The 24,557-nt window shown below is 45.1% G+C and overlaps 1 protein-coding gene across 18 annotated transcripts in view; it reads right to left on the minus strand.

Annotated features, from left to right (window-relative positions):
* Positions 1-24,557, minus strand: part of SPATS2L (spermatogenesis associated serine rich 2 like) — a 174,172-nt gene that overhangs the window by 83,958 nt on the left and 65,657 nt on the right. For 17 of the 18 annotated variants that reach the window (XM_070070428.1, XM_008258940.4, XM_070070427.1 and 14 more), the window contains one exon: positions 3,337-3,397. In XM_070070428.1, coding sequence (XP_069926529.1) covers positions 3,337-3,375 — 39 coding nt within the window. In that variant the 5' untranslated portion in view covers positions 3,376-3,397. Of the gene's footprint in view, positions 1-3,336; positions 3,398-14,050; positions 14,138-24,557 lie in introns of those variants that run through there. The other variant, XM_070070431.1, reaches the window with a different exon arrangement.

A 24,557-nucleotide genomic window follows, 5' to 3' on the forward strand; every position in this document is an offset into this window, starting at 1 on the left:
GTCAGACTTTCATTATTCAATTCCCCCAGTGCCTGACTAGATGTTGTATCAAAAATACTACACGGATCTGTTCTCTGATGTTGAGAAGCTTGTAATTTAAGATATAACAGTTGTTATTATTCTTAATTTTCAGAACTGAAATGTCATCGCTCTGTGTGACAGATTGAGAAACAAACTAATCATAAAAAGGCCATAAGAGCTAATATCTAAAGGAAGTAAGTGCACGAAAATAAATCAATGTAAAATTATAAATGCTCAGAATTTTCAGTTGTTCACTATGATTTATGTTGTTGAGTTGAGAATCGTATTAACCTTTCAACACGGGAAGACGGAATTTGCTAACTGAGTTAGAGGAGCTCTACTTTCATTGTCATGCAGATTGATAATATTTACAACCTAACAGCACCCTCTTTCAAAATACTGCCAACATTTTGATAAGTCTCTGAAGTGCAATGGGAAAACACCATTTCCTGCTACTCTTCACATGGGTATCTGACAGTACTCAGGACAAGCGGGACGAATGTGGAGCCTAAAACAATGTGTGGCGACGTCACGCTGACCCTTTGTGGTCTGCATGTCCATTTCCCCTCATGGCTCGATGCCACCTCTGTTTTAAATAAGAAAGTCTATTGCTGACTGCTGAGCCTGCAGCACTGGTCTGCCCAGCAGGCATGCTTTACACAGGGATCAATTACTGTGAGCCTGATTCTTGAAAATGCCTCTCCTTCCCAGAGCCCAACTTCAGGAGCTGTTCAATTCCCCCATCAGCAGACATTTGGAAAAAGGCCAATCTTCCCAAACCGGGAAACACTTCTCGCTTGAGTATTTGACTGTGAGTCCCCATGAACGCAGAACCAAGCCTTCTGCTGTTGGCTACTCAATGGTCAATAAGCAATACAGTTTATATCATAGGATACAATAGATCAAAATATTTTTGCATCAATGTTTAAGATAACACATCAGATGCCAAAGAAATTGCATGCTTGTGGAAACCTTTGACCGTGTGCCCAGAGACTTGGAGTAACGGCTTGTTCTTCTGGGCCCTGAGGGCATGCTGGTGGAAACCCTGAGAAGCAGGAACGTGTGGACAGGGCACAGGCTGTAGAACCAGACACGGCTGAGTTTGAATCTTTGCTTCCCCACGTTCCCTGAGAATCTGACTGCGACCAAGTCTGACCTCAGGCCTCAGGGTCCTCATGAAACAGGAAAGTTATTTAATAATGCAGATTTATAAAACATGCAGCCCAGTCACTGATGAAGCCAGGAGATCTTCTGAAAACACGTCAGATCACATCACACTCCTGCATGCTCACTTTTGCCTTTGGAATAGAGGCCGACACAGTGTATACCTCTCAGTACTAGGACCCCTTTGGCAGCTCGGGGAAGCCTCTGAACAGTGTGCTACAATTCATGAGATAAGGCGCACGTGGTTACAAGGAAAACGACTCATACGGAAATGCATTAAAAGAGGACTGGAAACCCCAGCTTATGAGATGGTATTGTTAAAAAATAATGCGAGTTGGCCACAAGCGCTCTGAAGCCCCTGTGTCCATGCTTCTCCGGCGGGAAGGCACGCGGTGGCCGGTTCTGTCCCTACGGTAAGTGAGAAGCAGCGATGACGCAGCATCACTTCTGGAGACCTGTGACCAATGCATGTGGTGTGAAGAGCGCTGCGACTCCAGTTGTGCAGTCACGGGTATGGCTGCAGCTACTATGGATGTTTTTTCCTTTGCCCACGTTCATGAAGAAAGAGATCTACATTTCATTTAGATGGTAATGAGGAAATTGTCTGAAATGACTCTGTGCGTTTATTTGTCTTGCGTTTATTCTCTGCTTCCCTGCCCTGAGTGTGAGCTCGGTGGTGGTGGTGGCAGGAACCCCATCTATGCGTTTTGCACCATTTCCCTGGCATCTACAACAGGTCATCTTTGCTATGCGAAAGAAAATAATGAAGCACTCCGCAAACGTTACTTGTCTCATTCTTCACTCGGTTAGGGACGAAAGGCAAACCCCCACCCTCAGCCGGCTGCCCAGCTGGGTCACTGGAGCCTGGGGTGGGGGGTGGCCTGAGCTGGCTGGCCTGGGTTCATGTTCCACTTGGACAACCATGAGCCAACCACTTCTAGGGCCTCTGTACCTTCCTACAGTTCCAGAGAGTGGATTGGGCAGACTTCTCTCCATGCTCTCTGATTTGCGACTGCTGAGAGCCAACAGTACAAGGTAACACATGCGGTGAGAGAGGGATGCTGGCCCAGAAGTAGCCCTTCTAAGGAAGGGCTCTGAAGTAGAATCAGTTTCCAAGAAATGGTGGGGGGAAGGGAGAGCTTCACAGTCAGGAACTCTCTGTGTTAAAGGAAACTTGTGGGGAGCAACTCGGACTAGACTAAGTTACTGGAATTAAGACTTATTCTATGCATCTGCTTTCCCACAATATGGCGCTGAGAAGGGAAACAGCTTCTACACAGCTGCCTCCAGTTCAACCAATAAACTGTAGGACCTGCTCCTGATTGGAGGAGAGCAGCGTACTCGGTACTCGGCGTGTGGGTAGCAGAGTTGGGATTGGTGGAAGAGGACTATAAAGGAGGAGAGAGACAACATGCACCAGGAACATCTAAGGGGAACCTCTATCTGAAGGAACACCTGAGGAACATCTGAGCAGCCCCCGAGAGAGCCGGCCGGCGGTGTGCCGCTCCCCCGTGAAAGTGGGGAAAGTGGCTAGGGGGAACCGCCCTTCCACAGAGGTGGAAGGGTCGGTAGCCAACCTGGGAAGAACCAGCAGCAAACCCGGGAAGGGCCGAGCAGACAAAAGAACAGCGCAGGGTCCTGTGTCATTCCTCCACGAAGAGGGGGAGCGACAGAAACTCTCAAGGCTACCCAGTGTGACTACCAGGAGACACGCGAGACATCGGCTGGATTTCTCCACCGGGCCATCTCTGAAGAGGTAACATAATGCCCTAGCTCTCAGCTGCAACCCAGCAGGTGCTCGCTGGAATGGTGGAGTGCACTGCCCGAGTGCACAGCCCACTCTGCTGTTCACTAGATACGTGACCTCCGATGAATCACACTCCTGTTCCTCAATTTCCACCTCTATAAAATGGAAATAACTTCATGGGATTACGGTCAACAGGAAATGAGAAAATCTATGTAATGCATTTAATATGCATTCAGAACACACCATGTGTGATTCCTTCTGCTAAACAGCTCATTAGTGTGGCAGACTTACTATGTGTCTCCCCAAACCACTGTTCCCTTCTTCCATGACAACTGAGTTTTTACCAGCTAGAGACTACATCACCCAGTTTGGAGTTTGTGAGCCAATGTGGAGCTTTATCCTACCTTTTCCTTGACGTTCACGTGAGTATTGACTTCAGCCATCTTGCTTCTAGGGGAGTAAGCCCTATAAAGAATGAAACAAGATTAAAGTTTTAAAATTGATTTCTCAATGTGTTATTTTTATGCTCTCTTCCAACATAGTAAGCAATTTTATTCAGTCACCATCATAAATACCATTTTAGAATGTAAAAATACTTCCAGGCTAAGCATTTGACTTACATATGTTCTAAAAGCATCTTATGATAACTCCAGAAGACAATGTAAAATCTTTTATTCATACTGTATTGACATGAAAACTGACAAAGATGGATAGGAACGCACTCAAGCTGTGTTTCTGGTTATGGAAAAGAAAGTTGGTCAAACACAACGAGCAGAGGGAAACCATTCCTATGTTAACAAGCACTGTCATCACAATCCGCAGTGTCCCAAAGCTTTTGCCAGTCCCCAGGCAATCTAATAAACACTGTCTCCTGCACGCACAGTTATACCAAGCAATACAGAAAGAAACAGCAGAAATGGTTCCAGGTTTAAATGTAAGAAACTTTTTTTTTCTGTTTTCCTTTCCATCTGAAATGCTCTCACTTCAAAGGTCTTTGTATGGCTATTTCTTTCCTGTCATCTCTATTTCAGCTCCAGACTCGCCTTCTCCCAGAAGGCTTTCCTGACCATCCTGTCTAAAGTCACCACCTCCCCTGCCTCCTCTCCATCAAGTATGTAAAAGGTTTTAAGCTTGCTTTTTGCTTGCCAATACATCAGGGACAACCTCCACCATAATCTTCAATGGCCATAAATTCATGCTTTCCAGTTTCAAATGGGCCTGCCCAGCTGCTGTGCTCCTTCTGTTCCCCAAACTCCTTGGGTTTTCTGCCTTTTCTTTGTGGAGTGCTCCTTTCTGAGCAGATCTGTATTCCCAACATCAAGCTGTGATGTTTTCTTTTCCTTCATCCGGTCAGAATCTTTCACCATTATTACAGAAGACAGATCTCAAGTCTAACAGCTCCAGTCTTTTTGGAAAGGAGAATAAATGACTTAAGTGCATGAACAGATTGTCTCAGAAATTAGCAGCTAGTTGGGCCACAATAACACTGTGTGCTTCCTGTTTGCACGGTGAAAGCTTTGTGTCAGTCAAGAACCACTGCAATATTTTCTTCTGTTCTTTCTGACCTTTGTTATAAGGGGTATCCTCATCCTCAGAGTTAACATGGTATGTCAAGGATAACTTTCAAAAATCCTCTGATTTCTAACCCTCTGTTTTTATTTACACCCAAGTCTTCAATAAAGCATAAATACAAGGGGTCTTCAAAAAGCTCATGGATAACACTGCATGGCCTTCAATTATTTTGCATACCAAAAGGAAAGTATCTTTTAATTCTGGTTTCCATGAACATTTTGAAGCACCCTTGTACAGACCCTTTTTGCTAGCTCTGGGACAGAACCTTGGCAATGTGCAATGCTAACTCCATTATCACTCAAATTATCCTCAAATAGAAATCCACACAGGTGATCAAATGTTAGAGAGAGCAAGATTCTACGTGTAGAAGTTTCCAGAGTATACAGCTGCTCACACATGCATCTGGGCATGCAGGCTCACAGAATGCACCCTTTGTGCCCTTTCCCGCAAGCTCTCCTGCAGAAGACCTCAGTTGGAAACTCCTCCCACTACTTCCAAATGGTAAATTCTGTATCCTCTGGCCCAGCACACGGGAGAAAGTAAATACTATTAGCTGGCAAAGAATACCTGCATTTTATTCCACCAACTCCTGTCCCTAAAAGTTAGTAACCAAAGACAAGGCTATTTTCTGATGAACTCTTGGCAGTGAACAGAGATGGTGTGCAAGGTACCAGAATAAATAATCAGATGGTTTTTGTTTACAAGTCATGTAGCAAAAAGTGAAACGTTCAGTCAGTTATCACCACGCCTGCACGCTGTTTGAAGACTTCTAGCAGGATGGCTGATTTTTTTTATTAAATGAAAGCTTTGACTTCATATAAACATACATGTATGCTGTACATACATGCATACAGAGATTTTCAGTGTATGATAGTGTGTATGTTGCAGGGGGATGGGAAGAGGGACAGGCAGACCTGCATAACTATGCAAAACTGAACTAAACTGACAGCTGGACTTAGGACCATATTTGTCAGGACACATCTGTGGGCCACGATGCCTTCCATTTGACTAGGTCAGTCAATTTCTGGACATGCTTAATGTTGCCCTTTCTAGACGTCTTAAATCTCACAGGGCAAGTTTTTGTTTTGTTTTGCATATGGGCTTTGACGTCTAGCATTTGGACATGCAGCATTTTCTAAAGCTATAATCCACGGGGAATTCAGGGAGGAATTTTATTGAGGACAGAACATTTCTGAACTCTGAGGAAGTGGGAGCACTGGACAGCTAGCACTGAGGAAGTGGGAGCACTATTCATCAGCCAAAGTGCAAGCGCGCATGCACACGTGCGTGCGCACGCACACACACACACACCCCTCCTTAGCAATTCCCCTTCTTTTTGATCTCAAAGTCTAACTCAAGAACACATTTTTTTTTTTTAAATTTATCTTGTTTATTTGAAAGAGTTACAGAGAGAGTTAGAGACAGAGAGAAAGAGGTCTTCATCTGCTGGCTAACTCTCTAAAGGCTGTAACGGCTGGAGCTGAACCTATCTGAAGCCAGGAGCCAGGAACTTCTTCTGGGTCTCCCATGAGCATGCAGGGGCCCAAAGACTTGGGCCATACTTTATTGCTTTCCCAGGCTCATTAGCAGGGAGCTAGATTGGAAGTGGAGCAGCTGGAACTTGAACTGGTGCCCATATAGGATGCTGGCACTGCAGGCTGGGCTTTAACCTCCTGCACCACAGCGCCAGCCCCAAGAAGACACTTTTCCCATGCTGATGTCCATAAGATTAATCACAATGTTATTTCTTTTTATGGAAGGAAAATGTTGGCAATGAAGGTAGAATGGGGGCTACTGCAGGTTTCTCAGATGGGAAGATAAAATTAGTAAGGAGACGTGCTTTGTCCATTTTACTCTATTTTCCACATGAAAGGCTGTCTTCTTCACAGGTTCCACCTTCCAGGTAGATTCTAATGCTTTCTTCCCATCATGGCTTTCTGAGGCCTGGAGTACAAGAGAGGAATTGGGAACCTGGGCAAGCCTCCAGTTACGGGAATTAGTTAAAAGGTCTTAATACAAACAGATCATAAATGCGGTTGCCTTAAAGAATTATAAGTTTAAGTGGCTAGATATCCTTATTCTACCAATAATGACCACTGCTAGGGAAACTGGGACAGGTGGAGGTGACCTGCAGCTTGCCCCACAGGTCCTCCCTGAGTGTCTGCTTCCCCCAGCTGACACCAGTTTCTCCAGACTGTTCACACACACACCTGCATGGCAACTCCTGCTCATGGTCTCTCCTGAGCTGGCTCCCTCACCTCTACTGGAATAAAAATGTGCTGTGGCCCTACTCTTTGGGGATTCTGTTTTCTAATATGAACTGTATGTGGTCAGTCAGCTCCATCTAACCTCAATCTTAATTGCTTCAGATAGTTAAGAAAATTTTCTTCCAGGAAACATAATTTCACCTGTTCCCATGTGAAATGTCTAGGATTCCACACTTGGAAACCTCAAACCCTTCAACGTATGGGCCCCTGGGTTAGACCAGGAAGCCTATGATGCTGTGATTATTTAGGCCCCAAAGTGAGTGACGGGAGTTTCCCTCATATTACGCCTGGTCATCGCACTTGGCACTGTACCACGACTGAATATGACCTTCACATATATCCATCACAAGAGCTTTAAGTACACCAAAAAGATTCAGGCATCTCTGACTTCTTGGGAAAGAAAATGGTTTCTAATTTTCAATTATCGCTTCAGACTATTCTTAGATCAGATCAACTACTGAGGCCTTACTATACAGTTCCATGGCTATATGTCCTGTGTGAATCAATTAATTAGTGCAAAATTAAGATACTCTGAAAAACAAGTTCTGACAATAATGTAACATCTCAGCAGCTTACATATTATTTTAAAATTCTTCTCTTAAAATTCCAATTAGTTTTCAGTAATGGTATTACAAACACACAGATATTATCTAGTTTTTATATATGAGTATATCCTAGAGAGAGATAAAGATCAAAGAAATTAATACATCAATCACACACAAAGTAATTTCATCATTTTAATGTATCATCCATATCCTTCACCAGTGTAGAATTAATAAACTGCACATAAAGTTACTACAACTACTCCAAGCACAAGTTACGTCACACTGAACTACTTAATGGGCAAAGATTTTACTTACTATGCATTTATATGAGTCAAAAAATTTGTTAGCTTATAATAATGATAATGTTTTATAAAAAATAAATCTTGATAGTAGAAATTCTGGTGAATATGTTTGTTTCAGCATTTCTAATTGATATAACTCAATGAAGCTTAATATATATAACAATCTGATCAATGACGTTTAAAAAATATGTACTTATATTTCTCATGAAATCTTATAAAACATGAAAAGTTAATACAATGTCTTGGAATGCCAAATTGCTTTATGACTTTCCGATCTCCACTTCCTGTTTTGCTTTACTGTACAGACAGTAACCAAGTTTCACTTTTGTTTCTTTGACACCAATTACTCTCCTTAGATTCACTTTCCTGTTCTCAGCTATTGCATCACTTTGCTTGAATTTGATCTGGAGAACCTGAGGAAGTAATGTCAGCAAAACCTTACAAAAATAATTTTCTAAACAAAATTTTCAAGGCCATTTATGCAAAATTTCTCCATGATTTATAAAAACATAAAAATCATACTGTACATTTGTTTGGAGCTGGCAATACAGCATTTCAAAAATGATCATAATTAGAAGCTTGAAGGGGTAGAGAAATGCCTTGTACTGTCAGATAGGGCTTCAAGAGGAGAAAGGTCCAAGTCGGAAGGGGCGGGAGATTGAACTGGGGAGCCCTGAGACGCAGACTGGGGGGTTCGGGCCGGAAACAGCAACTGTGCAGGTAATTTTCATGCACAGCCAGATCCGAATGTGGCCATTCTGAGCACAGCACATGGGAAAGAAGGATACAAACACACTTAGTACAAAAAGGCTTAGTACAAAAAAAGGAAGGTGAGTGGTCTCATTGATGTTGTTATGTCCACTGTGTGATGAAATGATACTATTTGATAGATGGGATTAAGTAAAATGTAATGCTGAAATGAATTTCATCTGCTTCTTTGAACTCTTTTGATGGGCTGTCCTGGAGTAGTGCTTTAAAAAACCTTCTTGTGTATTTATTTGAGAGACCGAGAGAGCGCCTATCTGCTGGTTCACTCCCCAAATGCTGGCAACAGTGAGCAGGCGGTGGGGAGGGGGTGGGGGAAGAGCTCTCAGGGCTGTTTCTCAGGGTGTGCATTAGCAGGGAGCTGGAGCCAGGAGCCAGGGCTAGGCCAGGTTTCAAACTCCGGCACTCTGATGTGCGACGCAGATATCCTAACCAGCGTCCCAGCTGCTAGGCCAAACATCTGCGTGTAGCAGTGGTTCTTAAAGTGAGGTTCCCGGGGGAGCAGCAGCAGTCCCAGTGCTGCCTGGGAATTTGTCAGAAATGCAAATGTGCTGCCTGTCCCTCAGCAGACAGAGGGATTCCTGTACTCTGGGCACAGGAGCCAGTGCCTTAACAAGCCCGCCCCACAGGAATGCACCTACACACTCCTTCCACCTGCACAGTCACTGGAATACCCACCCCGGGGCCTCCTCCTTGAATCCAATCACTGCACACAGCAAACAGAATCTCACAGAAACCTAGATGGATAGAGGGAAGACCACTTTCCTACTGATGACAATGCTAAGGAGTGGTTTTTTTCTCCAATATGTTATTAATAACAGCCAACACACATATGGAGAATTTAGAATGTGTGCTTAATATACTGTTTTCATTTACTCTCACTACCCTATGAGGTAGAAATTGTAATTATGTCCACTCTACGTATGTGAAAACTGGGTACAAAGAGATCGAGTAACTCAAAGTTGCACCATAAGTGGAAGGGCCAGGACTCAAACTCGAGGAGTCTGACTCGGGAGACCACGGCCAGTGTGCTAATATGGCTCAAAAACCATCACAAACAAGTCACTGGGTCTCATCGTCTATGAACTGCCATTGAGACCAAAGCCATTCCCGAGGGTCCTGCCCAGCTCCGCAGGTGTGTGAATGACGTCTGTTTATACAGACACAGGGCGCATGGGCTGTGAGCAGAAGCACTCAGCTTCCACAGAACGGGGAGGAGTGTGCTTCTTATAGAGCGGCCTGCTTGCCTGTAGTTTCCTACCTCAGGCCAGAGTGCAAGGGGCCACATTTAGTGCACCCCAGCCAATCGACTGTTTCCTTAGCTCTACGATGTGGCCAGGGGCTCCAGGATACTCCAGGGGTTCATACCTAAGTGATTCTGCCTCATCAACTCATCAAAATGCCCATGCCTTTGGTATAGCCTAGACAAAGCTGTGAGCAGGTGGCTCCTGAGACATTTTCTCATGGCTGCCTCAGAGGCAAACATCAGGAGCAGGAAGTCTCTCACGTGATGTGACTTCAGAACCAGCAAAAAGCCTCCTAGTCAGAGCAGCACATCTAAAAGTCTTACTGAGTACATCACCATTTTTACTTAGCTTTGGGCATGCTATTAGGTCCTTGGCCTAGCAAGGGAGGGGAACTGTTGTTCAGCCAAGGGCCACAAGTATATTTATAACATCATTCGAAGGCCATACAAAATTATCAACTTAAAAATGAACCTGCTATAGATTTACTGAGTTTTGAGTCCTGCCTGTGGTTGCCTTGGCAGGGCCAGACCAAATTATTTCACAGGCCTTATATGGCCCATGGGCTACACATTCCCCACCTGTGGTTTACGGCATGCTAGAAGACAGTGGAACATCACAGATTATTTCATTCTCCTACAGCTTTCAATGGGCCCTTAGCAGAGACCAATGCTTTGGAAAACTGACAGCAGAACAGAGACAGTGAGATCCTATCCACTGGGTTTCCTCCCCAAAGGGCTTGATGGCCTGTGCTGGGATGGGCCCAAAGACAGGAGCTGGGAACTCAATCCAGGGATCCCACATGAGTGACAGGAACCCAAGCACTTGACTCATCATCACTATTGCCTCCCAGGGTCTGCACTAGCAGGAAGCTGGAGTCAGGAGCTGGAGGCACATATTAAACAAGGCAATGCGATGTAAAACGCTGGTGTCTTAAACCACAAGGCCGAATGCCTGCTTTAGAACAGGTAAGTCTTTATGAAGAGGCCTGGGTGTCCACACAGGGCACCAGGCACCCTGATGGGGCCCCAGGAGGCCAGGAGGCCTCACTTCCACAGCTGCAGAAGCAGTGGCTGAGGCTGGAGTAAAATGACTTCTGTGGTTGCTTTCAGCTCTCAGGGTCACTGGGAGCTGACCTGAGTACCTAGCTGCTACAGTGGCAGGCAGGTGAGTACGCACCTTTAAAAACGCGTCACTCTTCCGGGAGGCCAGAGGCAGCTGCTGGTCCCTGAGCACGGTCAGGGCACCTGCATGGGAGCTGGGGAAGGAGACAGCGCTCTTCCACTAAATGCAGGATTTACCTAAATGCCACGTGAGGTGGCTTCTCTGATGCTTCACTTGCCAGTGACTAAAATTCTCGTCTCCTCACTTGGCACCCTCTTCCTCTTCCCTCCATCTTTTGCTCTTCCTGATCCGCCCTCATAATTGCTAAGGTCTCTTCTATTCCAGGCACTTTGGCTCTCTGTGTCTGTGGCTTCATTCCCATAGTTTAATGAAGAGTTCTTGGGTAGTGCCTTGTTCCTTAGACAAGAGTTGCTTTAACGATCAGGAAGGAGGGCACATAAACAAAGACACAGAGAGTGGTGACTGAAACATGAATTTCACCTGAAGATACAGGTTAGGTTTTTTTTTTTTTTTTTTTTTTTTTTTTTTTTTTTTTTTGACAGGCAGAGTGGACAGTGAGAGAGAGAGACAGAGAGAAAGGTCTTCCTTTGCCGTTGGTTCACCCTCCAATGGCCGCCGCGGCTGGCGCGCTGTGGCCTGTGCACTGTGCCTATCCGAAGGCAGGAGCCAGGTGCTTCTCCTGGTCTCCCATGGGGTGCAGGGCCCAAGCACTTGGGCCATTCTCCACTGCCTTCCCGGGCACAGCAGAGAGCTGGCCTGGAAGAGGGGCAACCAGGACAGAATCCGGCGCCCCGACCGGGACTAGAACCCGGTGTGCCGGCGCCACAAGGCGGAGGATTAGCCTACTGAGCTGCAGCGCAGGCAGGGCTTTTTTTTTTTTTTTCCATTTAATTTGGAGGGAAAAAAAATCTCAAGGTTGCATTTGTATTCAAAGACACTGCAGTGTACTCAGCCCACTGTTAAACAACTTCATTGAAAAGCATTTTAAGGGCAAATGTCAGAAAAAAATTTCACATTTAAAAGCTCCGGCTTGGCCTCCTTTGAAAAGCAGGGTTACCCTTTGGTTTTGAAATGTCACTGCCTACTAAGTTATTTGGGGGGGGGGGATGGAATGTTGTATTTAAACAGGTCATTAACAGTCAATACTTATTTGAAAGGGCCTGCTTTCAGAGGTGGAGAAAAGCTTCCGATCACCTAGAACCTCACTGGAGCAGATCTGGGGCAAGATGTGCTGATGCAAGTTGGAGACATATCTGGGAGGGAACATCATCACTCCACAGCCCCAGTGCTGTGCAGGAGGCAGGGGCCTTGGCACCACTGTCTGTGCTGCACACCCAGAGGCACGGCGGGCGGTGGCCAAGGGGCACGCGGCACCCTCACGGCAGGCCCAGCCTGGAATTGCCCATTTTAGCACTGGCAAAATGCTTATGAGTGAAGATTAACCATTTTGCATAAAGTGCCAAGCTACCTCCTCATGGCAGCAGAATGCAAATGGGAGCAAAAGAGCAAAGGGCGGCGAAAATAAACGCAGCGGATCCCAGCAGCACCAGGCACTGGCGGGCACACGTGGCAGGCGTCCTTAGCATTCATCGGCGGCCTGATTTTCCTATTTAATTTGAAATTATTTCATTTCATAGGTTTCTGACGGCTGGAGCATATAAATACACACCTTTTTTTCTAACAGTGACCTGATGCTGGCTCCAGTAAGCCTCTGCTTTTCATTGCTGGGCTTTAAAGCAAACATGTGTTTCCATAGAGATGCAGGTGACCTGGGCCCGCTGCAAGTCCCCACTTGTATCAGCAATTCAATTATGCTCGGTTCTTTGCAGATGCGCTGATGTAAGCTCAAGTCTGTACAGCAGGCCCATCCCCAGAGGTGTCTCAGGCAGGGTGAGGTGGCCAGCGTCACTTGAGGCACAACACATGCCCCAGCCCCTCTCCAGGCTGGCCATAATAGGTCCCCTCTCCCTGCAGGCCACACTGGTTTGCTCCCCTCATCTCCCCTGCTGCCTCCTGAGCAAATCCCAAATCCCAGCGAGGTTCAGACCAAGTATCTTCATACACGGATCTATAACTCCCTGGGGCACCAAGACCTGCCCACAAAAGACATAACATGCTTTCCCTTTTTCTCCTTCCTTTCCCTCATTTCTCCAACTAGCTATGGACCACTCCTCCAGAAACACTAATGTTTTTCCTCCTGGCTTTACAAGCCTTCATTAAACACCGACTCAGCTCCGACATCACCCACATCTCTATGCTACGGCTCTATGCAGAATGCTGGCAATGGTTAAAGCTCACATTAAACTCTTACTGTAGACCCAGGACTGCACCACATCCTTTCTATCTGTAACTCATTTAATTATCATAATAGACCTACGGAGGCAGGGAGAGGGAAGGGTATGGACTTGTGTTCTCAATACCCTCGTTTTACAGAAAAAGACACAGAAGGATAGAGAGCCAAGGGACCCATCCAAGTCACACAGCTTGCAAGTGGCTAAGCTGAGAACTGACCTTCCCCTGCCTGCTGGCTCCAGGGCTCCCAGCCCCAGAGGAGCTTCCAGCTCAGTGACAGAGACGGCTCAGTCCACAAAAACAGATGAGTGAGATGGGGGGCAGGGAGGAGGAGGAAATTAGCCTTGGAGTTGCCCTGACTGAAGCTCCTGGGTGGAGGCTGTGGACTTCCCAGCTTGACAGTCCTACCCTGGAGACAGACACAGCAGAGGGTGGAGGTGAAGCTGGGTGCTTTTCAAGTTTTGTATTGCATTTTTTTTTTCAGGACAACACTGCATATTTATCTCTGAAGAAAACACGGATTGTGGTTCTGCAATATAACCCTGGACTGAGAGAACCCCTAACTCAACCTGGCAAACAAAGCCTCTCTGTTCAGGGCTAACTCTGGAAAGCCAGCTCACTCGTCATAGAATACAGACCCAGCACAGGAACCCATGATTTTTTTCAAGTGTATTCCGGTTTCCAACATCTCTCTTGCAACAAACTCACAGCATTCCTGTGTACTAAGTCAGCAATCTCCTGGTGAACATTGAATGCTTTTCTCAAAGTGACTAAAAAAGTCCTACTTCCTTGAAGTACCACTGGCCCTGGGTGGATAAAAGCAATGAGGATAAGGTACGCGACCCCAAATGCACTGGCATTTGGTGGTAAAGAAACAGCAAGGAGCTAAGGCAGAGCCTTGACACCCAGCAGGGGGGGACTTACTGCAGCCGGCCACTTCTTGTGCCTCTTCCCCACCCACTGGGGTTCTGACTAGGGCTTCCCAACAAACACAACCCCGACTCACTTTTTAAGATTTCCTGGTTCCAAGTCAAGACTCTCAGGGCACAGTCCTGAGTGACTGGCTTTTCTCAGCAGGCAGATAAGCTCTGTCCTCCAGCTGGCCACATTTATCAACTGGCTTTGACCGGGACCAGCAATTCATCTCGAGAGTGACGCAGGTGGAGTCAGAAACTAGGGTAGGTGCAGGATCTTGGGTGTGGCTGAGTAAGCAGCAGCGGGCTGGCGCCCCACCGTGTGAGTCTCCAGTGGACTCGCCTTTCCCGAGCCGGCTCGTTTCCCCTTGGTTAAGTTGCCCAGGGCTCTGGCCTCCAGGCCTGTGTTACGGAATGCCCAGTCCTTCATTTTTATCACCCTGGGAGAAGGCGAGCCACGGAGACTGGGAGATGGTGCAGCCCGGGAGTACAGCAGTCACCATCAAAGGTCGGTGCTTCCGGTGACACTGCTGCTAGCATACCAATCCTCTAGCAAACAGTCCCACACTGTGCCCTCAGGCAATCTCCCTGGTGCTGGTTCCAAGCCTAACTGGAAGCATCTGCTGGTTCATTTTGTCCTAAATGAAAGACATACAAGCCATGTCCAGGGGTTTTCAACCTACTAGAGGTCACGCTCTCACCCCAGGGAATGAAGTTTATGTGCTGAGCGTTCGCTCAGTCTTTACAAGTGAAGGGCTAGGGTGAAGGTCAAGGGCTGGGGTACTTGTTTCGGGCAGAATGGAGAAGGGCTTCTCACCTGTCAAGGCTGCTCTCCCTACAGACAAGTCATCCCTAGGTGTGCGACCTCTGTTTGCTGGGAAACACACACATACATTCTCCATGTTCTTGGAAAGGCTCTATTTCTCTTTAGGATCAGGCCTCCCTTAGCTCCAACCAGCAGAACCCACCTAGCTAACCACAAACATGCACTTGGCCTAGAACGCCATGACTGCCAGCCCTGTGGCACAGATGCCTCTGGCTTAAGGTACCTCTCCTGTCAGCCAGTATCTTGGGCCCTTAAATAGTCACAGAGGAACTACTGTCTATTTCCCATGCCACAGAGTCTTCCTTCTGTTCCTGTGACAGAAAATAAGTCACTTCAATAATAAGTTGCTACAATTTGCCAAGAAGGAATCCCAGCTCTGCCTCTTCTTTATTCTGGGAAGCAAGTTCAGTTGCTCTCTCTAGACTTCCTCGTCACTAACAATGGGGATGATAACAGAACTGATGCTGTCCGGGGGTAATGAGGGGAGATGAGTTCGTTCTTGTAAAGTGATCACTACAGTGCCTGGCACACAGCAAGAGCTGTAAAAGCTCGAGGAAAGGATGGAAACAGATTCCCTCACAGCCTATCTGGTTGCCTTCTCACTCTTCTCAATCGACAGGAGACGATCGAAGACTTGAGAGGTTATGGCCATACAGGATCCAGTGAGCACCTCCTGCCACCGAAGCTGCCAAGTGAAGGGAGTGGTGGGGCACCTGAGAGGAGAGCCTGGTGGCCCCAGACCAGGGCCAATCTGCAGCACGGTTCAGGGCACTCTGAACCCTCAGAACTCTGTCCGTATCCATGGGGTCATTTGTTTTGCATGCTCTTAAAATTTCAGCATGAACAGGGGCTGGCACTGTGGCAGAGCGGGTTAAGCTGCCGTATGCAGCGCCTGCATCCCATATGGGCACCTGTTCGAGTCCTAGCTACTGCACTTCTGCTCTAGCATCCCTGCTGATGGGAGCTGGCCTGGGAAAGTAGTAGAAGACAGCCCAAGTGCTTAAGCCCCTGCACTCATGTGGGAGACCTGGAAGAATCTCCTGGCTCCTGGCTTCTGATTGGCCCAACTCTGATCATTGTGAACATTTGGGGAGGGAACCAGCAGATGGAAGATCTCTCTCTGACTCTCCCTCTCTCTCTCCCTAATTCTACCTTTCAAATAAGTAAATAGATCCTGCATGAGCAAAAGCTAATCCACAACTACAACAGTCTTCCCCATGTACTGGACCAGAAACTCCTGCCAGGTCACGGTTTCCTGCCTCACGGTGACCAGATGTCCCAGTGCTACCTCTCTAGTGACCAAATTCATGGTGAATGCACTTGCCTTTAGAGGACAAGAAATACAGGAGACATTGGTGAATTTAATGAGTTACAGGAGCTTGCTTCTGATAAACTGCACTTTGCCTTTGTCTGTCCCCAATTACTGAGAACAATGCTGTTGACAAGTTAAGTGTTCAGTGAAGACATGTGGAAAAAAGAGGAATAGATGTCCTCTTAATTTTACTCTTCCAGGGCCAGCACTATGGCATAGTGGGTAAAGCTGCTGACTGCAGTGCCAGCATCCCATATGGGCGCTGGTTCGAGTACTGGCTGCTTCACTTCCGATCCAGCTCTCTGCTATGGCCTTGGAAAGCAGTAGAAGAAGGCCCAAGTCCTTGAGCCCCTACACCTGCGTGGGAGACCTGGAAGAAGCTCCTGGCTCCTGGTTTCCAATTGGTGCAGCTCCAGCAGTTGTGGCCAGTTGGGGATTGAACCAGTGGATGGAAGATCTCTTTCTCTCTCTTTCTCTGCCTCTCTGCCTCTCTCTGTGTAACTCTGACTTTCAAGTAAATAAATAAATCTTAAAAAAATATTTTACTCTTCCTCTCTTGGCTACAATGAGCTTTTCATAATTTATTCCCCAACTTTTAACCTACTACCAAGTCCTCACTTTAAAGACCATCCTTGGAAACAGTAGCACAATGGGACCAGCACTGTGCACAGCAGATGAAGCCTCCTTCTGCAATGCTGGCATACATATGGGAGCCAGTTTGAGACCCAGCTGCTCCATTTCCTATTCAGTTCCCTGATAATGCTCCTCGGAAAGCAGTGGAGGATGGCCCAAGAATTTGGGCCCCTGCACCAACATGAGAAACCCAGAAGAAGCTCCAGGCTCCTGGCTTTGGGCTGACACAGGTCCTGCTACTGCGGCCATTTGGGGAGTGAACCAGTGGATGGAAGATCTCTCTTTTTCTTTCTCCTCCTCTTTCTGTAACTCTGTCTTTCAAATAAATGAAAAATAAATAGTAAAAAAAAAAAAAAAAAAGCAGTGCCAAATGCCGTTACAGGGCATCATTTTACACATCCTTAAAACCACTCCCGTCTTTCTCCCTCCATGTTCCTAAACCTACGATATCTGTTAGTCATCCAGAAAGTCAAGATCTAACCCTGAGTACCAGCACTGTCCTTTTTCAACCCTTTATATCCCACCTCTTCAACTAGGTAACTTCCTTAATTTCCTCTACCTATTTCATTTTTTCTTAAGACACAGTCTTGAACTCAGGTAACCAAGTCACAGAACTAGGCCTCTAGTGCTGCTCCATCAAAGCGTATATGCTTCCGTCTATAAAAGAAGGTTTTCTCAAAAAACAATTTCACCCAATGCTATACACATTTAACCATTAGCCTCAGCTTCTTATGCACCTTCAGGGACCTGGGAAAACCTTATCATAGCCTGCCTTGCCCACCTCCTTAACTCGGAGCCGAGCACAGAGCTCTGCCTGCCCTTTGGCTCCAAGCACGGTGGGGGAGGCTCAGAAAGTGGCAGATGCTCATGACGGTTTGTAAGCCTTAGCAATCCACAGTTCAATCTCTTCCAAATCATTTTTCTAAAGACTGAATGAGCAAAACCTGGTTTTTGTACAGTCGCTCAAAACCTGTGCAGATCTCTCAACTAAATATAATACTACCTATTATTTCCCTTTGGAAGACTTTCTGTTAGCCATCTAATCTACCTTAAAGCAATTGTGAGGTGTAAATGTGTGAGGTTTTCATCACCTGTTTGATGAAACAGATCCATCTCTCACAGCCTTGATTCCATTTATACCCATTTTTGGCAGATTTATAGAGACAGGCAACCCTGATTGCCTGTTTTTTTTTTTTTTTTTTTTTTTTTCTACTAATACTAACAATTCCATGAGCCGGATACAGCATGGGGAGTATACTGTGTGCTTGTGTATGTCCTTTATGAGCTGTGAGATTGAATGCATATTCTTGTGGGAGTGTGTATCGTGTAGACATTCTGAGATGACTACACCAGGTGCACAGAAGGGCTTCTGGGGAGGTGAGATGGCTTCACTTTAGTGGGGTTTAACCAGAGATGGCTTCAGAGGAGAGGTGCTCCTTTGCACTGCTTTGATACTGGCAATGATGAGGAAGGCATTTCAGACAAGAAAAAACAAATGTGACACTTCTTTGGCAGAAACAAGTTAACTGATGTGTGAAACTGGAAAGAAAACCTACTTGGCTCAGGGCACAGAAGTCAATTAACAAGTATTTATTGGGGGTTCAAGATGTGTCACTATTGGACACAATGTGTTAAATTCACTGTATGCAGTATAATTTTTTAAAAGATTTATTTCATTTGAAAGGGAAAGTGACAGAGAGGGAGCAAGAAGAGAGAGAGAGAGAGAGAGAGAGATCTTCCATCCATTGATTCACTCCCGAAATGGCTACATTGGTCAGGGCTGAGGCAGGTTGAACTCAGAATCCACGAACTCCATCTGGGTCTCTCATGGGTGGCAGGGGCCAAGCACTTAGACTACCTTCTGCTACCCTCCCAGGCATATTAGCAGGGAGTTGGTTTAGAAGTGGAGCAGCCAGGACTCAAACCAGTGCTCTGATATAGGATGATGGCATTGTAGACTAATAGGATGATGGCATTGTAGACTACGGTTTAATCTACTGCACCACAACACCAGCCCCAGTATGGTCTAATTTTAAAATTGGCTCCGTATGGGTCAGGAGTTGAGGCAGAGCACATTGAGCCACCGTTTGGGACATCTGTATCCCATACTGGATTGCAAGGGATGGAGTCCTACCCCTGCTTCTGATGCAGCTTCTTACCAATGCATCTAGTAGACAGCAGATCATGGTCCAAGTACTTGGGTCCTGCCACCCATCTAGGAGACTCAAGTAGAATGTCTGGCAACTGGCATTAGTCTGGCCCAGCCCTGGCTTTTGCAAGCATTTGGGGAATGAACCAGTACAAGAAAAACTTTCTCTCTCTCTTTCTGTCTCCCTCTCTCACTGTCACTCTTTTTAAACAAACTTTAAAAAATAAAATAAAATTGGCTCCTGCAAGGAGATCAGATTAGCAGTCCATGGGCAATTAGATGACATCAGAAGACAGCATCCAAGAAGGTGTTACTTGGGGTGGTTCAATGAATAGGCATGTCCTATTTGTAACACAGCAAGAGGTAACTCCCTTGTTTCATTTTTCTGTTAGCAAATGAGAGCATTCCTGCTCATTCTCAACCCATCCCAATTTCCCTCCCACCTCAATGTCATTTTCAGTCACATTTAGGCTCATCTGAATTGAGGTCCTATACATTTTCTTCATTATTCCTGAAATGCTGAATCAAAAACTGGATTTTTTAAAAATTTTTTCAATTTCAGGCAACTTAACTTTTTGTCCTTTTAGTTTTGCAAAAACACATGCTTGAACCTAAATGGAGAGGACTCCAAAGCAAATATCTATCTGGCTGAGTTTCACTTAGCTCCAGGAAGGCGATGCATAGATTCTATTTAAGGTTTCATTTTTACCAGGTTTTACCTCCTGGGAGATAATCAATAGCCAATATGATGTAATTTACCAAACTCCATCTTGAAAAAGAAATAATGAAACATGGAAAAGACAAACTTGTCTGTTTAACTAAATGCTTCTCTTAAAAGCTTGAGGAAGTAGAGAGGGAAATTTCTGAAAATTAATCTCGTTGTATCTATATCTGGATGACTACCAGCTAGGCTGGACTTGGTTTCAGTTTTCATTTCAAGCTTTCAAACAGCACATGACCGCAGAGAATGCGACTGCTCCAGGTGTCAGGAGGAAGACAGGTAAGGGCTGAGGAGAGACTGCCAGGACTGTGCATCCTCGCGGTATCTGCTGGTTTCTAAAAGCGCCTGAAGCCATCCATGCTGCACAACAGGAGGGAAACAATCTAGCTATGAAACGGTATTTTCCTTTTTTAAATCATGGAATAATCAGCGTCTCTGCTCACAAAGACAGCAGCACTTCCATCCCGTTAGCCAGAGCATTCATTCATTGACCTCACTCATTTATTCATTCAACACACACGGAGACCTGCTCTGTGTTGGGCACTGTCCTGGGTGCTGAGAGTTCAACAGTGAGCAAATCACACGCACGGGCACGTGCATGCGCACACACACACACACACACACACCCCACTGCCAGGCACTGCACCACCGTAGGATTCACTCTGCATCTACTTCACTGCGTACTCACAGGGCTCTTGCAAGACAGGCATCATCTGCACTTTCTAGGTTAAGTGAACCAACGCTTATACACAGAGGCCAACTGCTCAGAGCCAGTCAATAGCAGGGCTATTCAGGTGAGACTGAATATGCACTTCCTGTCTGGAGCCACTGTGTTGGTTCAATGCAAAAAGGGAACAGTTTAGAAATGATTGAGCAGGTTCATTCCAGTTGGGACATCTTGATATACACAAGAACTAGAATCATAAATGTAAAGTTGGCTTGGTAAAAATAAGAACAGCTAAAGTGAGAAAGAAAATTATCAAAGTGAAGAAGAACCTGTATTCTCAGGGCTTGAAGTTCTGCTCCTCACTTCCCAGCGAGGGCCTGTCACTGTGGAATGCACCCATTTTCCATATTCTTTCTCACCCTCTCCTGTCTCTTTATGTTCCCTTCCCTTTCTTGCTACATTTGCTGTCGTTAAGGGGCATGAGAAACTGTCTTGGGAGGCAGTGAGTCTTCTGTCCCACAATCTGCTCAAGGACTGGACGGCCACCTGGTGGGGTTGCTGGACTTGCTCACGGTTCAGGAAAATGAGGGAGCAGAACAAAGGGCCCTTTAACTGTGGAGTTCCTGAAGCGGAGACAGCATTTCTGTCGTCTTTCCCCTGTTCCCCACAAGGCATCTGCAGTGGTCTTACTCTGTTTTAGTCAAGCATCGTGCAAAAGCTTGGAAAGGAAACCAAAACCATCTGAAGTTCAGCGGATCCCAGAGGATTTCAGCTTTTTGTGCTTAAGAGTCTGAGTTGGTCATGGAAACAGCCTTCCCACAGGGGGCCAGAAACACGCCCAAACACATGGCTTTGTTAGAAGACAATTTGTGACTTACCATCTGATGCAAAAATGTGAAGAAACCGTCACCAGGAAGACACAAATCCTTTCTAACAGATTTTCACTTGTGATTTGCTGTGTAACTCAATCCAACTCCCATGGGCAGCATCTCCTGCTCTCCAGTCACCCACGGTCCTGCAGCTTGGTGCAGTTCAACACTCAACGCCACCCAACACCACTTGTCTCACAGAGGTCCGAGTTTCCTACTTTTCTAAAGTCCTGGGGTTAGCAGGGAGAGGTTTCCCTTCTTCCTGAACTCTCAGTGAATCCCCTCACTGATGTCCTCACTGAGCGGCCATCCGCATCTGCTCAAATAATCACCACGGAGCCGCAAGGCCTTCCATAAGACGAACTGTGAGTAAATTCTTGGTTACCACTCAGTCAATTGCCTTCCTGCGAATTCTTACACAGTGTTCTAGCTTCTGCCTGCACACACATCTCCCATGTGACCACTCTTCCAAAACGCTCGGATCCTCTCTCTATTCTAGCACAGAATTATTCATAGTATCAAAGGATGCTAGAGTTGGAAAGGGCTTTATAAATCCCCAAGTTATTTTGAGAAGAAGACATTTTTGTCTTGCCAGTTTTCCAGAACTTTAATTCCCCATGTGACATAGTCTGGAGTTTTCTCACCCTGAGAAAGAGAGACATATAGATTCTATGGCTTGGTTCTTTTTTAGATTCTACCCAAGATTGTATTTTGTTGATAATGACATCATACTATACACTGGTCACAGGGAGCTGACAGTCAATTAAAACCCCTGAGACTTCCTCACATCATCCATTTCCAAAAGCTATCTCTACAGCTATTTTGGGGTAACAAGACTATGTGTTTTTATTTCATTGAAATTAATTTTGTGTTATTAATTTTGCTGACTTTACAAGTCTATTGGGGTCCTTTTTGGAGCCAATTTGTAACCTTCCACTTTAGCTGTCCATTTCACTGGGGTCATTCACAAATTGAAGGATTTCATATTTACATCACTTACGCCACTGAATAGACAATCTGGGCTTGAATTTCAGCTCTGCTACTTAGAAACTGTTTCTGTATTGCACTTTCCTCATGTATAACTGTGGTGTGTGTGTGTGGGAAGATTATCAATTGTAAAGGATTATTGTAAGGATTAAATGAGTGCACATAGAATAACAGAACAGTGAATACATAAGAGTTTGATAAGTGTCCACTGTTGCTACTGTTTTCATCACTCTCTTTTCATTCATGCCATTGATAAAAAAAGATCTAAAATAAAATAAAATAGGGGTCCACAGATGTCACTCGTGGCAATTTCACTGACCTATTCTTTAGTGTCTTGCGGGTTTGGTTAAGCAACCTGAGTTGTGAATACATGTAACTATTCTGTTATTTAGTTCACATTTCTCCATTATGACAATGAAATCCTAATACAGTATGAAAGCCCTATCTGCCACATTTTTTTCATTTTCATTCCAGTTATTCTACTGCACAGGCGAATCACTGAGTCCTGCGTAACTGCTTAACTTACTCTTGTTGCCTAATGATTATCAACTGTGTTTTCTAAGGGTTCTCTGTTTGCAAAATAAACTCCAGAAGTTTCTGATACTTAATGTTTTTTCTCTTTTCGTCAGTCTTTGGACTTTTGGGACTATATTCTCTGAAGTTCCCACAAGGAAGCTGACTGGTGTGTGGCAGTCACAGGTTTGCAAAGCTTTGTGGATGCAGCCTGGGCCAAGAGAGCTCAATTCATGGCAAAGGGCCAAGGATGTCGTATTATGCTGCTGGGGCCTCCATTGCCTGTCTCACATTTTGCTCTACCCTTACAAGGGGGACCTCAATATCCTCGCTTAAAAGGCAAACACAAGAAGAGAAGAAGAATTCTTTGTTTTTCTCATCAGAGGTCTTCTCCCTTTTTTGTTCTTTTCTCCACAAAAGTAAAACAAAATTCTATAATAAAAATGTGATAAAAATGGTATTCAGTCTTGATAGAAATTATAACTGCATCCTTATCAAAATGATTTGACATCACATGGATTCTAGTCTTCTATATCTGGCCTACTTGTCAACTTCATTTTCTGTAGGATTGTTCCTTGCCAGCTTTTTAAGTCTCTTTTGTTGTTTTTAGACTATTTTACATACTTGAGCTCACCCTGGACTCCAGGTTTTCTGTCACTATTCTAATGGGATCATCCTCTCTCTCGCTGCTATTGTTTTTGGTGATTAGCCTTCCCTTGCATTCTTCTCTAAATGGTCTTTTATATTTTGAGTTAATTCAAGCATGCCCTTGGCAGCCACAGCCATTTCTCTTCCTCATTTTTTTAGAACCATCAAACCTCTAATTCTAATCATGCAAATGGTAAAATGTGAGACTTATAGTGTGTGTGTGCATGCATGCATGAGGAATGGTTGCATTATCTCCTGATAAATCGGAAAGATATTCATGACCATTTTGTCAGCATTTCATTATTGTTGATTGATTCATTATAAATATAAATATATACTGCAATGAGTATCAGTACTGTTGTATTCACTGGGGAGACAAGGATAAACAAGAGAGATGCAGCCCTGCCCTCTTGAGGCTTATAATTTCACATTAAATAGAGGATGAGAACAAAGACAATCAAGATGCAGCACAGTATGGATTTCTGAGGGGACATTTGAGGAGCTGAGAGTTTACAGACAGGGCCCTAATTCAAGTTTAGGGGTTGGGTTTCTCATCTCTTTAGTTTTCTTCTCTTTTGGAGCCTCTGATAACAGAATCCTATCTTCTTCTCAGGAATATTTGGGATTTCCCTCTTAAAGTCCACAGTGTGTGCCTGGCATACCTATCACCTGCTTCTTGATCATCACAAAGGATAAACGACGAAGTCACTATCTTCCATAGCAAACACTGAATAAACATTTATTGAACAAGTGCATAAAGTCTCCTCTTTCTATTTTACCAACCAATCTCTTCTTGGTTAAAATTAGATCTAAAGTAGCAGTTCCCTTCATTTCTCGGACCTTCCTAGAGATGAAAATGTCAGAAGGCAAATTGGGATCTGAGACTCTGTTTTCATTTAAGTACAAGTAAGACTTCTAGCAGATGACCAAACAGCTTAAGTCCTTCATCAATCTTACTTATTTATTATCCTGTGTTATTTTTGTATGCAGCATCAGAAATAACTTGTTCTAATAGTCGATATGCCTGGGTAATCTAAGTTCATTTATCCTCTCAAAGCTATTTATTGAGTGCCCATTAGGTGCCAGGAACTGCTCTGGGCACTGCGTTTTCTTCTTCCTCTTCCTTTTAACTTCACTGTGTCTTCTCTTGGGTTTCTGGATTCTTGCACCTCTGCTTCCCCTAAGAGGTCTGGATCTCACTCCCTGGGAAAAAGCCTTTGTGTTATTTGCATGAAAAGGCTAATATTCCCTCTGTTTGTGCTCTGTTACAGAGT

The sequence above is a fragment of the Oryctolagus cuniculus genome, chromosome 3 (assembly GCF_964237555.1).
Source record: "Oryctolagus cuniculus chromosome 3, mOryCun1.1, whole genome shotgun sequence".
Taxonomy (NCBI): Eukaryota; Metazoa; Chordata; class Mammalia; order Lagomorpha; family Leporidae; genus Oryctolagus; species Oryctolagus cuniculus.